This window comes from Vitis riparia, chromosome 1, assembly GCF_004353265.1.
Source record: "Vitis riparia cultivar Riparia Gloire de Montpellier isolate 1030 chromosome 1, EGFV_Vit.rip_1.0, whole genome shotgun sequence".
Classification (NCBI taxonomy): Eukaryota; Viridiplantae; Streptophyta; class Magnoliopsida; order Vitales; family Vitaceae; genus Vitis; species Vitis riparia.
This window is the reverse complement of record NC_048431.1, coordinates 1,762,440-1,779,527: the sequence shown is the minus strand read 5'-3', so window position 1 is coordinate 1,779,527 and position 17,088 is coordinate 1,762,440. Positions and strand designations below refer to the sequence as shown.

Here is a 17,088-nt window from a genome sequence, read left to right as displayed (position 1 = left end):
TCATGAACAAAATACTTTAAAAGAAAATATTTAAAATTGAAATGACTCTAAAGTGTTTAGTGCGTTTGAAAGTGATTTTAAGAAATGTTTTTAGTATTTTTTTAATACTTGAAATTTTTTATCTTTTATTATTAGAAAATTTATAAATATTTCTTAAAATTATTGTCATGCATATTTTAAAAATTATTTTAATTTGAAGTGTTTTTAGTAAAAATGTATTTTCTAAGAGTATATTTTGGTTGTGAGATTTCTATTCTTGAAAAAGATGTATTGAATTAATTCACACGATTCTCTCAAAAATGACAAATTGACTAAGACTTTGCATCACAACCATCAATTATGAATTCAAATTCATTAAATGATAAGTACATTCTTTATATCGTGGGTCACTGATGCGTAATCATGAACAAAATATTACAAAAAAAATAAAATTGAAATGACTTTAGAGTGTCTGTGTGAAAATGATTTTAAGAAGTATTTTTACTCTTTTTAATACTTGAAATTTTTTATCTTTTAATATTAGAAAGATTAAAAATATTTCTTAAAATTAAAGTCAAACATATTTTAAACATTATTTTAATTTGAAGTATTTTTAGTAAAAATATACTTTCTAGGAGTATATTTTTGGGTTGTGAGATTTTTATTTTTGAAAAAAATGTATTGAATTAATTCACCATCAATGAGGGATTCAAATTTGATAAGTAGAATTGGCTAACACTTTGCCTCACAACCATCAATCGTGAATTTAAATTCATTAAATGATAATTGGAATTGATTAAGACTCTGTCTCACAAGTATCAATCATGGATTCAAATTCATCAAATAATAAGTAGATTCTTTATTTGTGAGCCACTAACGTCATAATCATGAACAAAATGCTTTAAAAGAAATTTAAAATTGAAATCACTTTTAGAGTATTTACGAAGGTGATTTTAAAAAGTGTTTTTAGGTTTTTTTACATTTGAAAATTTTTATTTTTTTACATAAAAAATGTTAAAAATATTATTAAAATCATTGTCAAATGTATTTTAAATGATAAAAAACTCAAAGCATTAGAAAAATTAAAAATATTTTATAAAATCACTACTAAAGGGGACTTTAATTAATAAAAAAAAATATTATGGGTTTATCCAATATCCATTTACACAAAGTCGTTTCAAATTTTACATTCACTTCACTTTTTTTTTCAACAAATAAAAGAAAAAGACCAAAAAAATTAATATTAATTTTGTACTTGGAAGAGCTTTTAAAAAACTACAAGCATTGTTTTAAAGTTCAAGTGCAATTTAGGAGTGTTTAAATGCAACTTTCAATCAGAATACAAAAATATTTTTGAAATAGAAAATAATTTCTTCTAGTGCTAAAAGATACCCAAACAAGACTTAAAAAAAATCATAATTTTTCATTCTAATTTAAATTTATAAAATATTAATTATAATTCTTGTGAGTTGTGTCTCCGTTCATTCTTCAATGCCATAAACATAAGTTGGGATAGAAAAATTTTGTAAGTGAAGTAGTGGAGCAATAAAATTCAGTTTTTACAGTTACTTTTATGAATTTAAAAAAAATAAAATGAAACTTTATTAATGCTTCATTGTCTCTGCTGTTCGTCTATAAAGTAGACTGAGAGAAGGGCTGCGAGTACGGAAAATGGTTTCAATGGCGTCTTCTCTCTGCAACTGGCTGATCTTCTGTCTGGTTCTACAGGCGATGACGGCGGCGGCCTCGGTGGCCGGAGCGGAGGAATTACAGCAAGAGAAAGACAGAGTTAAGGATTTGCCGGGACAGCCGGCGGTGGAGTTCCGGCACTACGCAGGGTACGTGAAACTCCGGCCACAAGACGAGAAAGCACTCTTCTACTGGTTCTTTGAAGCCCAAGGCGGTGTTCTTGAAAAGCCTCTTGTGCTTTGGCTCAATGGAGGTCTCTCTTCTCGCTTCTCTCTTCTTCCTCTCTCGATTTATCCATTTTCTCAGATTTACTGCTTCATTTTCACAACTTTTCTGTTGGTCTTTTTCATCACTGATACACACGCCTCTGTTATAATTTTGAAGAAAAATGCCAGATTTTAAAGATTCTGTTTGGATGAAAGGAAACTAGAGGGAAAGGTAGAAAAACACAGAACGAAAAAGTGAATTGAAGTTGGATGCTGAAAAAAAAAAAGGAAGAAGGAATTTTGCTATTTATTTATGTCATATAATTTTGCATACGAAGAAAGAAGAAAACATAATTAACTGATTTTATTGGTTTTTTTTTTTCTGATTTGTTTTCTTTAGTTGAACTATCAAATCAAGTTTCTATTTATGATCAATTTTTTACAAATTTATGTGTTTATAGAGAGTGAGGATAAAAATATCAATTATTACATATATATATATATATATATTAATTAGGTATGACGACCCATATTTGATATAAATTATCAGTAAAATTAAATTTAATTAAAATTTATAAAAATATAAAGAAAACCTCTTAAAAATGAAATTATAAATATAATAAATATTATAAATTTTTTTGTGATATATATAATATAATATAATTTATTATATTTGATAATAATACTATATACATTAATTAAAAAATATAAATTTTATAAATGTATATTAATTATTAAATTAATATTATGATATTTGATTATAATATGTTTAATTTTATAATATGTTTAATTTTAAAATATATTTAATATTAAATTATGATATATTTAATGATGATAAATATATAATTTTATATTTTTATTAATAAATTAAATGGATTTTTTTTATTTAATTATAAAATAATTATAATTAATTTGTTTTTTAAGTAATTTTTTATATGATAACTTTTAATATATATATATATTTGGTGCAAAATATTTATTAATTCAGGGGTTCGAGTCCTCTCAGCGTTGACCGTATACGAGAGAATATTCCCTCTGTTGTATCTCTAACGGCTTCTATAACTCTGTGATTCTCACCTTTCATAACTTTTCATTCATAATTTCTCTCTCTCTTATCCAAATCCACAATTTTTTCTGGCATACCCTAAACATGATTTTTTGAATTTTACGGATATATATATATATATATCAAAGACTTGAAAATAAAGAAGTAATATCGAATCTGATTTTTTAAAATCTTAAATTATCTTTATAATTATTATTTTTTGTGAATATTTTATTAAAAAAAGTATTCACATATAAAAAATACCTGTGTAATGGATATATCTGGATTTGAAACGTATTTAATTTTTGGGTTTGACTGGATTGGAGATATGGAATAATAGCCGTTGGATCAGAAGCCTAAGATATGGATCGTTGCAGAGGGGTGTCAGCCACTTGATCCGTTGCACTTCATCTTGCCTTTTTTTTTTTTTTGCCCTTTTCTTTTCTGTCAACCCCTTTTTCATGTGTTTGCGTTGGACTTCCTTCTCTTTTGTCCTTCTGAGAAGGTCCACCTCACTGTGTAGTCTGTGTTCAGGCCCTAGGCATGCACCCAAAACTGGGTGGAACCCACCAAGCCTTACCATTATTTTCCTGGGAAAATGTGAGAAAATTTTTGTTTTGCACACTGGATTGTTGATTATGGAATGTGGGTCCTTTCTACTCGTGCTTAAAAAGGAGAAATGGGGGTTATTTGTTTGCAGGGATAAGATAAGAAATTTCATTGGCAAGTGGGGTTTTCTCCATTTTTGAGGTAAAAATGGGGTTGATGATGTTGTTGTCTTCCTTTTTCTTTTTTGTCATGTGGGTCTCTTTTCTCTTCTTCAATGGCTTTAAAATATGCCCTCCTGTTGGATTTCAACTGAGAGGAAATACAAATTTGCAAATCATCTTTTTCTTTCAGAATCCGAGAAAATTTGGCTGGTTTGGAACAGAAGCGTCTTGGAAACTCTGAAAGATAATAAAAATCTCTCACTTAAAAGGAAAACAAATTCAAGCAAAACTCATGATATATCTAAGCTTGCTGCAACAACTCAATCAAAACTCACTATCCATTACCTTATTTCTACCTATCAGAGAATGTTCTTCTTATTGCAGGACCTGGATGCTCATCCATAGCTTATGGAGCTGCACAAGAACTCGGTCCGTTTCTTGTTAGGAGCAACGGAACTAAGCTTATTCTTAATGATTTTTCCTGGAACAAAGGTAATCATTTCAATAAATCTTCCTTCTGGGTTAGCCATGAGCCCTGGAGAAAGAGGGTTTGGTGTAGAGTTAGGGGTAGGTTAGGTAGCCTACCAATTCAAGGCGGTCCATTCTATTGCTCTAATCAATAATTTGAATTAGCTTTTAGATCAAATGAAAAAGAAGTCAATGACCTAAAACAATTTATGTGTGTAATTGTACTGATCACCTTCATTTTCTAACTACAATATCATCCAGTTGCAAACATTCTGTTCCTGGAGGCACCTGTGGGAGTAGGGTTTTCATACACGAACAAATCGTCGGATTTGCTTAAGCTTGGTGATCGAATCACAGCTGAAGATTCTCATGCATTCTTAGTCCAATGGTTCAAGAGGTTCCCCAGCCTCAAAACCCATGATTTCTACATCACTGGAGAGAGCTATGCTGGTATCTATAACTCTTTTTTCTTCCTATTTTTCTCTTCTTAATTCTTTGTAGCCAAACTGACCTCTTTCTCTCTTTCTTTTAAGGTCACTATGTTCCTCAGCTTGCTGAGCTCATTTACGAAAGGAACAAAAGAAGCAGCAAAGACTCTTACATTAATCTCAAGGGTTTCATGGTATATATGCCTCATCTACCAACTAAACTGATACTCGCTCCCTTATCAAGATCATGATCATGAGACTGTCATATTTTTATTAAGTACTGCTATTTACTTAAGGTTGTGATTGATAATCAGATTGGGAATGCAGTAATCAATGATGAAACAGACGATATGGGCCTCATTGAGTTCGCATGGAGTCATGCAATCATATCAGACCAAATCTACCATGGCATAATGAAGAATTGCGACTTCAAAAGTGACAACCTTACAAACCTCTGCATTAACTATGTCGAGGGCTTCTTGGAGGCTTATTCCGATATCGACATATATAGCATTTACACACCTGTGTGCCTCAGTTCTTCCAAAGAAACCTACCGAAAACTTGTCACTGCACCAAGACTCTTCGCACAACATGTAAGTTGATTTGTCTCCAATCCCCTGTCCTGTGTTATGAAAAAATTTTCAGGATTTTAGAGCCTTCTGCCTAAAGGGTTTCACAAACAAAAGATTATTCTTCATTTTCAAGAGGATAACTAATGAAATTAATGGGAAAAGAGCAAGATGCTATGACCTATAAGAAGCTTAGCTTTCTGTTTTGAATGAAAGAAAACAAGACGGGTAAGATGGTGCATGCAGCATTAATACAAGAATTGAAGTCCGACTGAATATGTTATTTAAGTGTATGTATTGTTGATTTCTTGATTTCAGGACCTCTGGCATCAGCTACCATCGGGATACGATCCATGTACAAAAGATTATGCTGAGAAATATTTCAACAGGGAGGATGTTCAGAAGGCCCTTCATGCCAATGTCACCAAACTCCCCTATCCATACACCACATGCAGGTAAGTAACAAATGAAACACAAATATTCAATTATGAACAACATTCAGCCACATTGAACAAGAACTTATTCTAAGTTCTACCCCTATATTTACATACATTTTTATTCAGAAGCATGCAATAAATGTATGCATTATGTAGAAAAGGAAAAAAGACATGATGGCGGTATCTTTTAATTTGGAGGACATTGAAGCATTTACTAGACAGTTGTGGAACCTTCGAAGGAGAGCTGTCAAACATTTACTCAACTGTGGAACCTTTGACGGAGAGCTTTCACTCTGCTGTCCCTTCAGTAAATTAATGCACCATAGCAGTGGGATCCTCGACCTCTCTTTTTCATTTCTTTTGGCACTTAAAAACCCACCACCTAATGCTTGCAACTGCTACTTCTTTCAGTAAATAATAACTTTCTATACTCTTCAAGTCACAGCCAATTATTGGTAGAAACCACACAAGGGAATGAATTTAATGGTAATTAAAGTGGGTCTTCACAGAGCTTAAACACCATTAGTTGTTACACAGCTTAATATACCGTGTAAGCTTAGGGGCTAATGATAATCTAACATGATGACAAATCTTTTGATACTGTAGATTTGTTGTTTATCCCTTGTTTGTAGTACCCTTAAATGCGAAAAGACAGTAGTGAAAGTATGCATTTTGTTTGGAAGGACTATTGGCAGAGTAGAGTTGTGAGTTGTCTTTTGTGGGGGTGTATGCAGTAATGTTATTAGGAAGTGGAATGACTCGCCAGACACCATGCTGCCCACAATTCAGAAGCTCTTAAAGGCTGGTCTGCGCATTTGGGTCTACAGGTACTCTCTATGGACACCAAATTTCCCCCCCCTTTTTTCTTATCTTAGCTGTTGGTAAAAATGAGATATCAAAGCTCCTTTTTGTCATATTTGCTTTGATTGTAAATGAAAAAAAGTCATTTATCTCAACTACAGGAAATCCGGAGGCAAACTACCCCCACCCCATTCCCCAAAAGAAACATCAAAGCCAGTTTAGAGTTCAATTAGTGTGGTATTTTTTTTCATATTATATTGTTACATGATCAAGTAATGCTATTTACATCATTCACTGCAGTTTTTATACTCGGACACCAAGGGAGAAAAAAAGACCTCCAAATTAATAGCATAACCCAATCAAAATTTGTCTTAAGACTTTCATTACTAAACAAAAGCTTCTTCCATTCAGGACACATAGATAAACTATTTTGTATCATTAACACTGATAAAAATACTGATGGTGATGATGAAACAGTGGGGACACAGATGGGAGGGTGCCAGTGACATCAACAAGGTACAGCATAAACAAGATGGAGTTAAGGATTCAGCAAAAGTGGAGGGCATGGTTCGACAGGAAACAAGTGGCCGGTTGGGTGGTGACTTATGAGGGTGGCCTTACACTAGCAACCGTAAGAGGTGCAGGTCACCAGGTCCCCATCCTTGCACCTTCTCAGTCCCTTGCTCTCTTCTCTCATTTCCTCTCGGATGCCACCTTGCCGTCTTCCAGAGCCTAGTTGCTGCTCAGATTCAGACTGCTACTACTTTTTCTATCAACTTACAATTATATCACATTATTATCATATTATGATTCATGTCCCTATCCCAAGAACGTTCAATTATTTACATAATGCAGAATTATGAGCATTGTAAGGCTTTATCCCTAGAAATTCTAAAAGAAAAAAATAAAAAATAAAAAATAAAATAGCCTGTTCTTGCCATCATTTGTACTCCTTTTCCTACTAGTTCACTGGATTCCAAAATTGAGGTTAAATACATAAGTAAGTATTCCAAAAACAATTTCCAAATGGAAGAAAACACATAAGACCGGAGCCTCATACACATGCATAAACACACAGAACAGAGTCAACAGACAGTATCACTGCATTAACAGTCGCATATCTAACAAATTGCTGGTCGCTCCAGGCATGTCCCAGTAATTTACACATTTGTATGATAGAAGACATGGCTTCATATAAGGGTGAAGTTTCACTATTCTGCATGCCTATGAATAGAATGTGGCTTGGTTTCTATTCTATGGCCAGACCTGATTAGTGTTACTTATTTGTACTCTTAAAACTAGAAAAAGTAGAGGAGAGAATGTCAATACAATGGTTGGAGGTCACCTGACCCTATACGGAAAGATTTGAGCCTCAGAATGGTCCTAGATATCAGAGATGTGGATTGATTATGGTATTTCTACTCGGAAAACCATTAGGATATAGGGCAATGCTAAAGGGAAAAGGCTGACAAATATTTATTTGCAGATATCGGCAAGTTAAGCAATTGGAGAGGGCAAAATTAACATGAAGAATATAATTCCCAAACAAACTGCACCAGAGACTGTAGGCTGGTTCCTTGACTTCCAGGATAAGATATTTAATGTTAGGTTTGTGTATAAATTGTTGGGGATCATAAGGGTACCCAACAAAGTGGCATCTAAAAAACACATACAGGATATAGAGACAGGACAAAGAATAATTACAGTACTAAAGAAGCCTTACAAAGTACCATAGAATGCATTTGATAGCCTGAAGATGTTTGCTTGTGATGCTTGATTCACAAGGGACATAATGAGGGAGTATGAGAGTAAGATAACAAACTGACCAGATGAGGGTGTATGAGCATTAGAAGTCATCATTTAGAAACCAAATACAACTAGTTGGTTTTGGGTTTACAGCCAATCATATAAGCATATTATAAAATATAAAGACTACATCTATTCTTAGTGAGAGTCAACCATCGGGAGACCAAGTAGCTTTAATGCCCAAGAAAACATAAAGTCCCAAATAGGTGATATAAAATTGAATACTTACCAGAGAGGTAAAGGGCTTCATCAAGAAATGAAAAGCCAGTAGAATAAGACATTTAGAAGCCTAATGAAACAAGATTGTTGTTGGGTTTACAGCCATTCGTACCAACAATTAAAAATTATTCTTAGTGAGAGTAGGACTATCCACAGACCAAACAGGTTTAATGCCCAACAGAACTTAAAGTCACCCACATAAATAATAGGAAATTGAATGCTTCTCTGAGAGGTGAAGGGCTTCAGCAAAAAGAAAAAATTCTCAAATGTGAAATTTGTTCGCATGCCAATGGGAGATTAAATGCCAACATGAACAATTATTCTTAATCCAGACAGAAATGTTCTGTTCAAAATCACCGGAATTTATAGCTTGTAAGGAAAGACATAAAAGGAGTGCACAGTTGAAAGCACAATGGACAAAAATGCCAAGAAGAAAAAAAGCCCACCCTCTGGCTTCCTTTTAGAAATGATCACTTGTCCATGAAAAAGCTCTTTCCAGTTTCCATAAGGTGCCTAGAGTACCTCACTCAATGCTTGGCATCTTCTTCTTCACAAAACTTGGTGTACTGTTCTGAGTCCATCAAAGAATTTAATTCACCGGTGTCACTCATCTCCACCTTTATAATCCACCCATTTTCGTATGGGCTCGCATTAACCTGAATCAAGAAAGGGGTATCAAATATGGATAATGAGGAAAAGAATTAGGAGGAGAACACTTTGCTTTTTGCGTTTATATCAAGAAACCAAATATAAAAACTAAAGAGAGTGGAAGTAAGATGCATTTAGCACAAGGAGGTTGAAACCTGTTTAATGAGATAAGCATATCTTGGATAATTGCTGATACAGAATTCGAGCTCAGTGCTCTCAGTATTATGAGGAATTTCTGTTAAATTATTTAGTTTTGAGTCTAACTCGATTTTCTACTTTTGGTTATTTCTAAACAATGTTTTCACGACCCACAAAAGAAACTAGTTCAAGTCTAAAGGTTCAATCACCTCCAGGAGTGCTCAGTGAGCACCAATAAATTGAATGAACAACTCAAGATGAAGCACTGAAAGAGCTTATCAGTTGGGCCAATCTCATTATCCTTTCATTATCGACCAACCATTTTGAAAGGGGTTTTAGAACAACAAATAAGGAACTAGAAAAGGGTGATCCTTAGGAACCTAGAAGTGGAATGCACAAAATCAATGCAAGCAAAAACGAAATGATGAAATACCCAAGAGGTGTGATTTTTTTTTAATTGGATATAGGCTCAATTGTCCAATCATCATAGTTTGGGAAATTGAATTTAGAAAAAACACAAGCACAAAATAAAAGAAAAGGAAAGGCCGTCTTTTGGATTCAAACAGAGCAGAAAAGAGAAAAGGAAGACAGGAGGGAGGAGTTTGAAAACTTGTAGTGGTGGCAGGCTAACAGTCTGAACAGTTCAACATTTATCTAAGTTTCAAAACACTCCTTTGAATGGGAAAAATTAACCATTAGTGGGAAGTTTGCTAAAATCTTTAATTTACTTGTGCAAATTGGTTCTCATCCTAACAAAAATAACACCAAGAACCAATTCAATGATGCACAAATGTCATGAATCCAACAACCCCACATGTGCACACTAAAAAAAACAAAAGAAAAGAACAAAAGAAATTGATGCCAAAACATCAATAATATCACAAACACTAATCGAGCATTTGAGGACTCACATTAACCAAACCAGGTGAGCTGTTGAGCTCTTCATTAACTTCAACCACTTTTCCAGAAACGGGAGAGTTTATATCACTTGTGGCCTTCACGCTTTCAACTGCACCAAAACCGCTGCCCTGGTTTACAGCAGCCCCTGCTTCTGGTAACTCAACATACACAACATCACCTAAATGATCTTGAGCATGGTCGGTTATGCCAACAATAGCAGAATTCCCATCAATTTTCACCCACTCATGAGAGTCAGCATACTTCAGATCCTTCACAACTGCAGATATAAGGGAAGGTATGACCACAAGTAACAGGAAGCTATATTTGTAACCAAATTCACTAGGGTTATGTTTGGTTCCCAGAAAGTATTAAGGAAAAAAAAAAGTTGAATAAATGATTTTCTCATGTTTGGTTTCACCATAGAAAATACCAAAGAAAATTAAATATAATTAAAATTAATTGAAAATTCATACATGTTTAAATTATTTAATCTTTACATCGAAGAGGAAAATTAAGTGAAATGAGTTTGAAATAGCATATAAAAATAATTTATTAATTTTAAATCTTTCTTTCCTTCTATTTTTCCTCTCTATATTCTTTCCCTCACATTTTCCCTCATATTTTCCGGGAACTAGACATAACCTAAAGAACCAATCTCAAAATCCCCCAAAATAGAAGCTAGATCAAATAGGATCGATCTCTTCACTAACAAATAATAGTGCCAATTAGCTTTTTTTTTTTTTTTTGATAAACCATAGTGCCAATTAACTATGAGATTGACAAAGCTGATCATTATCAAGCCAATAAGCAAAATTAACGAAGGATTTGGACAGAGGCCATTTTGATTAAACACCATCTCCTCATTATGGAATAAAACTTTACCAATTCTACATAGCAGCAAATGTACAGAAAAATGTGACCAAGATCCGTGGTCTAAAAAAAATTGACAAAAGGTACATAAAATGTGGACAGGAAGGTATGGTACTGAATAGGTTGCATTTTATTTTAGAACCAAAGACCCCCAATGAACGAGTGTGAAGTATGTGGTAATACTGCCAATATCCAAAGATGATGATGGTGATTGATGACACTCACCATTGAGGAGTGATGACAAAACTTTGTTAACCCAAAAAAGAAAACACATACACGCAGGTAAGCATCAGCTCTGCATTTTAATTCTGAAACCTAAACAAGAATAACCCGGGCTGTGTTTGGAACACTGGAATAGAGAATGGGGATAGGAAATCAATTTCATTCCCATTAATCATTAATGTATTTGGATTGTTTTTAAATCGGGAATAAGAATAAAAAATTCATTGTTATGGAAATCAAATCCTGCTCTTCCAAGGATCTTGATTCCTCCATTCTACATGATATTGTTATGATTCGTCTTCATTCCCATTCCATTCCCATTCCCATTCCCATTAATCATTGATGTGATTGGATTGTTTTTTAAAACGAATAAAAAATTCGTTGTTATGAAAATCAAATCCCATCCTTCCTAGCATCTTGACTTCTCCATTCTACATGGTATTATTATGATTCACCCCCATTCCCATCCCATTTCCATTCCTATTCCCATATACCAAACACACCCAAGATGATTTAAATCAAGAGCCAAGAGCATGTTAACATCTTACTGATCCTGCTTAAAACCACCGATAATGCAATGATATACAAATTCAAAATATTAAATACCACAATCTCAAACCCACGAAAAAAAGAATCCTCATAGTGTCAATGAAACCAATGACTGAAATCTACACCAACCCAATGAGAAAAATAAACACCACCCATTTGAAAAAACCAGATCATTTCGATCAAGGTTAATCAGATCAAGCATTCCAACAAACACAGAAATGAGATCTACAAGGGCAATCACTTTACTCTGATCAGTGCCCAGATATGAAACAGCAGATCAAGATACCATGAACTGATTCAAATGAAACAAGAAGTTGGGCATTTGATTTACCAGAAGAGAACCCTCTGTGGAAGACAGAGAGTCTGAGATATGAAGCAGCCCTTGAAGCCCACAACCTTGAAGCCATAGCCTCTGCTTCTCTTCAATACACACTCTCTGAGTTTTATTTATATATATATATATATATATTGGAAGATGTTTTTATTATTTTTGGTGGGTGTCTCATGGGAATAAAAATAAAAATTTAGTGAGGTGGTGGGTCAATGTGTCAACAAACCCATGAAGTTGGTGAGAGATGGCTTTAGAGTTACGGCGGTGATGTAGTGACTCTTAGTTGCATCAACTTTCTATGCAACTATCTTTTGCTTCTAAAATGTGTACCAGATGGAACAAACATTCCCCTGCCCTGCTCACCCACCCCTTTGGATTTAAATTTTAACCAGCCCAAATTCAATTCAATCCGAATGATACTGAGTTGAGCACCTTGAATTGCGGTTGGACTCGATAGAATGTTTGTTAATTCTGATTCAATGTTTCTTAATTTGGATTGTGTTACAAATTATATACAACCTTAATTAATAAGAATATTAAAGAAAGAGTTATAGCATGACTTAAATATTTATATACTCATATTTTTTAATAATTATGAAAAAATTTATTTTTCACCCATGATGATGATTATTTATTTGAAGTATATGAGTAAGGCCTTGTTCCGATTTTTTTAAACTCAATAAAAGCTTTTATGCTTTTCGGGTTTGACTAAATGTTAGTCCAAAAAATATTTATTTTATCAAATTATATAATAATAATAATAATAATATAAATATTTGATAATTTGTGAAGAACAATCCTATTATCATATATGTATTATTACCGTATTAACCACTTAACTTATAAAATAAGGGTTTACAAGTTAATAGAAAAAAAATTGAATAATTAAGTTATTCTTCATTTTTAATTTCTTCTCTTTTAATCTTTATATTTATTTTATAACATATTATCACCATGGTTTAGGAAAAGAAAAAAAAAGAATTAGTCTACAAGAGTTCTTTTAGTAGTGTTGTTTTATTTTCTTTAAATACTCTTATTTCAATGTATGATGCAACGTATAGAAATTTGTATAAATGTGTATAAAAGATATATTTGATTTGTAATTTAATTTTTTAAATATATTTTTTGAAATTTTGGATTACAACTTGGTCCTATAGTAACATATTTGATTTTGTCTATCAATTTTCTCTGAGACATGGTTTTTTATGCGTAGAAAATCTGGAGTCACATAAAAATAATATAGGTTAACCACAAATGGTCTCTTATTAATGCAATGATTTTTTTATTTGAGAATGCATTAGGTTCAAATATTGTTTTAAACATATATATATTTGTATAAATTATTTTTTAATATATTCATGGTTTTTTCAATTAATAGCTTCAAGGTATGGGACTAATCGCAAGATGTTTCAAATCATATGATAAGTTTTCTTGAAATTTTGATTTATAAATAAATTTTTGCACATTTAAATTATAATATATTTAACTAGAAATTATTGATAGTTCAATTATAAAATAGTTTTTAATTATTTAATGTATAAATTACTCTACATGTACAAAATTAAAAATGTGATGGGTTTAAGAGATATATTTTTAAATTCTCTCTTACATTTTTTTTTTTTTGTGTTATATATGTTTTCATTACTTATGTACAACTTACTAAGCCTAGTCCTTATTAGTGACTAATGTTTTTTCATTGATTTTAACCATATCCCTCTAAAATAAGTTTTCTTCAATCCTATAAGAATAAGGTTTTTATGACATGTTTTATGAGTTGTCATTTTGATAAAACTATTATCTCATTCGTTGTATAATATTGATAGCAAACAATGTTAATATCATATCGGTTGATAAAAACTTGATTAAATGCTCTAAAAAAACTTACATTATGTAACTAATAGCATCTAATTCAATGTAAATAACTTTTTGTATTATGTTAAATTTAGAAGAATCTTGTAAGACTAACTTCGTCTTCCCAAATAAACAATCATACATCAACTCATTGCAAAGTCATATGAACATACGTCATAAAATCAGAAGTTTTTACTAGGTAACTATTCTACTTATATACCTGAAGATAATATGTGGTATAAATTACTATGAGATAATTACCCCACTGTTAAAGAGAGGAAAACTAGTTTTAGAATAACGATACAAAATTATTTGAAATGCATTGATTTTGTCTCATTTTGATCCTCATACTAATCAATGTAAATTAAAAATTCAAATATTATTCTTTTGCAAGGACTTGCAAATCAATTATTAGATGCATTGCAAAAAAAGTGACAAAGGTTGTGAATACTTCATTTTGAATTGATGCCTTTAAAGAACAATTAACTAATAAGTTTAAGACACGTCTAAAACATGGTAGACCTGTCAGCTCAAATGATTCAATTCCCCAAGAAAGGGAAACATAAGAAAAGACATTGGAAAATATGACATCCATAAAGAAGTTGCATCCAAAAATAAGTTATTAAAAATGATTGATTTGTCCTAAGTAGGCACCAAATAGTCATTAAAAGGGCATATATTGAACAAATAGCCCCTAAAGAAGTACAAATTAAATGAATTGTCCCAAAAAGACAAACACTTGAAGAAATCTCTAGTAGTTATGTACATGACACGGGGAAGATAATATCAAAATAATGTTGTCATTAACAATACATGTATCTTATGTTTATATGATCTTTGATATCATGAGGAATGATAATGATTTCAAATAATGAATTATGCAAAAATGTTAATATATAAATAATTGGTCAAAGTGGACAGATGCAATATAGATAAGTTAAACTCATTAATGAAATGAAGAGTGTTTTGGACTTGTAGCCCATATGCTGGAAGACATTGAGCTTGTTGAATATAAATGGACTTGAAATCTAATATATAAAAACGTAAAATTGTTGAATACCATTGAGTTGCATAATGTATGTGGATCCAAAGAAATTAAAATTTTGAAGGATTCAAAATAGATGAAACAACCAAGTCCTTGAAGCAAATAAATCCCTGAAAGATGTAAGATACCTTAAGCACATAATTTGAAATCTCATAACTTATATTCATTAAACTATAAAGATCTTTGTATGAATTAAACAATCTAAATGCACGTGATACAATCATCTCGATGAATATTTGTTTATATAGACAAATCACATTTATTAAGTTCTCTATGACTATTTGCATATATAAGTAACCATGATCCATTTCAATTTAAAAAGATAACAAAGAGTTGTTTGATCCAAAAGTACCATATCTAAGTGTGCTTGGTGCATTGATGGATTTGGGAATTTTTTTGAAATTAAATGTATTATTATTTATGAATTTACTATAAAGATATCTTACAATGATATCAAGGACTAACAATATTGGATCAAATAATTGTTAGCAATTAGTATAGATTCCTTTTTGGAAAATGTTTTAAATTTTTAATTGGTATAAATTATTTTTTTTGTAAAGAATATTGAATGAAATTTTTTCTAAGTTGATAGTTATTATAATATTATAATAACGTATATAAAGAAAGTTATTAGGAATATCCTGAAAAATATTATAGGCATGGGTTTTGGGGGTTTTTTTTGTATGTAAACTGCTTCCTCATTCACAACACCATCTATGTTTGAGCTCAAGTAAATGATATATTAATGAATGATTAGAACAAACGGTTATCCAAAAATTAAAAATGTCATCACTATTTTCTTTTAATAATAATAGTTTTTTTTAAAACTATATGCAAATACTTATAATAGTAAAAAACGTCTGTACAAAAAAAGTTGAGTTGTTTTTCAAATAAAAACACGAAAATAATTAATTTCATAATTTTAATGATTATTTCATTTATTTTAATCAATTATAATTCAATTAATATTTATCCCTTTACAAAACACAAAACAATGTGACCAAATGATATATAACCAACAAGGATGAAGGATCTAACTTCACGCATCCACAGTATTAAAGAAAACATAATAATAATAATAATAATAATGACAATAAGCTCATTTGAGTTAATGATATTTTTGCAAAAATTTAAGAGCCAATTTTAGGATCTGTAAGAGTTCATAATTTCTCTCAATGGTACAAGACTCTCCACATAATTGATGACAATTGGAGTCCATAACGGCAGACCACGCTCCTTTGGTTTCCAGAATGATTGGACCCTGAAACTCTTCAGTTCTAAATTGTAATGCAGCATATATCCTTCCGCATTCCAAGGCACCAGCATGGGTTGTTTCCACAGTATGAAAGTACTTTGGAGGAATGCCCTGCAGTCCAAGTCTAGCATCATTCAAAATAGAGGAAAACACAATTCTTTGCTTCATACTCCAAACCCCATTTTGATCATCATCCAGTACCCACATCGGTATAGTGTCCCCACTGATCAGACCCCTGTAATTCACCATCGCCAGACGCCCATCCAACTGTGCCAAAGAACTGTACTGGGGTACACCGGCCGGTGGTGGAACCAGTCGAAACCTCTCCTCCACCAGACCAAACGCCACTATTTCGTCTAAGAGCGCATGATCCCAATACAGACTTCCACGGACGCATATACTCCGCAGGTACTTAAGGACAGGGAAATAATAAGAATCAACGGTGACTTCCCTCCATGTTTTGGAGCCGAGAGTGAGAATCTCGCATACGCAACTCCCTGGCTGATAGGCTATCGAAGCCTTCAAGATTTTGTAGGTGTTGCTGCAAGAGTCGAAGCCCAATGAGAAGCATGATTCTGGGAGGCTTAATCTTGAGGGCGGCAGCGTCACATACTGTCTGGTGCTTAGGTTGCAGAATCGGGGTTTGGGGCCGTTCAAGCAGATTAATCCGTTTATGCTTTCTGAAAGGTCGTAGAAAGATAAGTCGAAGGGAAAAGCGTTGCAGTCTTCTCCTTCCCCGTGGTCCATGGAGAATAGAAGCTTCACCGGCTGTTAGTCGAGCCATCGGGGAAGGAGAAGAGGAGGAAGTTGCCATCGGAGCGAGTCAAGGAATGGGTGCGGTGCAATTCGATGAAGGATGAATCGGAGATTATACGACGCCAAAGCTTGCAGACGCACCTGGATCGGAGCAACGATTGCACCG

The 17,088-nt window shown here is 32.6% G+C and overlaps 3 protein-coding genes across 3 annotated transcripts; 1 reads left to right on the top strand and 2 right to left on the bottom strand.

Moving 5' to 3' along the window:
• The first annotated feature begins 1,632 nt into the window (after positions 1-1,632).
• LOC117916985 (serine carboxypeptidase-like 35) lies at positions 1,633-7,217 on the top strand. Its single transcript, XM_034833226.1, has 8 exons — positions 1,633-1,921; positions 4,014-4,121; positions 4,359-4,547; positions 4,631-4,719; positions 4,840-5,118; positions 5,413-5,549; positions 6,266-6,358; positions 6,810-7,217. Exons 1-8 carry the CDS (start codon positions 1,651-1,653, stop codon positions 7,066-7,068), a joined length of 1,425 nt encoding a protein of 474 aa, XP_034689117.1. The 5' UTR covers positions 1,633-1,650; the 3' UTR covers positions 7,069-7,217.
• A 1,381-nt stretch (positions 7,218-8,598) lies between these two features.
• LOC117906991 (glycine cleavage system H protein 2, mitochondrial-like) lies at positions 8,599-12,123 on the bottom strand. The gene is made up of 3 exons (XM_034820332.1): positions 12,016-12,123; positions 10,061-10,320; positions 8,599-9,013 (listed from the first exon to the last, which is right to left on the bottom strand). The coding sequence occupies exons 1-3, from the start codon at positions 12,089-12,091 to the stop codon at positions 8,885-8,887; spliced, it is 465 nt and encodes a 154-aa protein (XP_034676223.1). The 5' UTR covers positions 12,092-12,123; the 3' UTR covers positions 8,599-8,884.
• A 3,896-nt stretch (positions 12,124-16,019) lies between these two features.
• On the bottom strand, positions 16,020-16,913 carry LOC117914535 (putative F-box protein At1g47790). Its single transcript, XM_034829887.1, has one exon. The coding sequence runs from the start codon at positions 16,911-16,913 to the stop codon at positions 16,020-16,022; it is 894 nt and encodes a 297-aa protein (XP_034685778.1).
• Positions 16,914-17,088: the final 175 nt, after the last annotated feature.

Bases quoted from the DNA above. Each gene is read 5' to 3' on its own strand.
- LOC117916985 (XM_034833226.1), top strand. From the start codon at position 1,651: ATGGTTTCAATGGCGTCTTCTCTCTGCAACTGGCTGATCTTCTGTCTG. The intron at 4,720-4,839 runs GTATATATGCCT...ATTGATAATCAG, and splicing joins TTAATCTCAAGGGTTTCATG to ATTGGGAATGCAGTAATCAA. The intron at 6,359-6,809 runs GTACTCTCTATG...ATGATGAAACAG, and splicing joins CTGCGCATTTGGGTCTACAG to TGGGGACACAGATGGGAGGG.
- LOC117906991 (XM_034820332.1), bottom strand. From the start codon at position 12,091: ATGGCTTCAAGGTTGTGGGCTTCAAGGGCTGCTTCATATCTCAGACTC. The intron at 10,321-12,015 runs GTAAATCAAATG...TTATATCTGCAG, and splicing joins CCACAGAGGGTTCTCTTCTG to TTGTGAAGGATCTGAAGTAT. The intron at 9,014-10,060 runs GTTAATGTGAGT...TTCTTGATTCAG, and splicing joins TCAACAGCTCACCTGGTTTG to GTTAATGCGAGCCCATACGA.
- LOC117914535 (XM_034829887.1), bottom strand. From the start codon at position 16,913: ATGGACCACGGGGAAGGAGAAGACTGCAACGCTTTTCCCTTCGACTTA.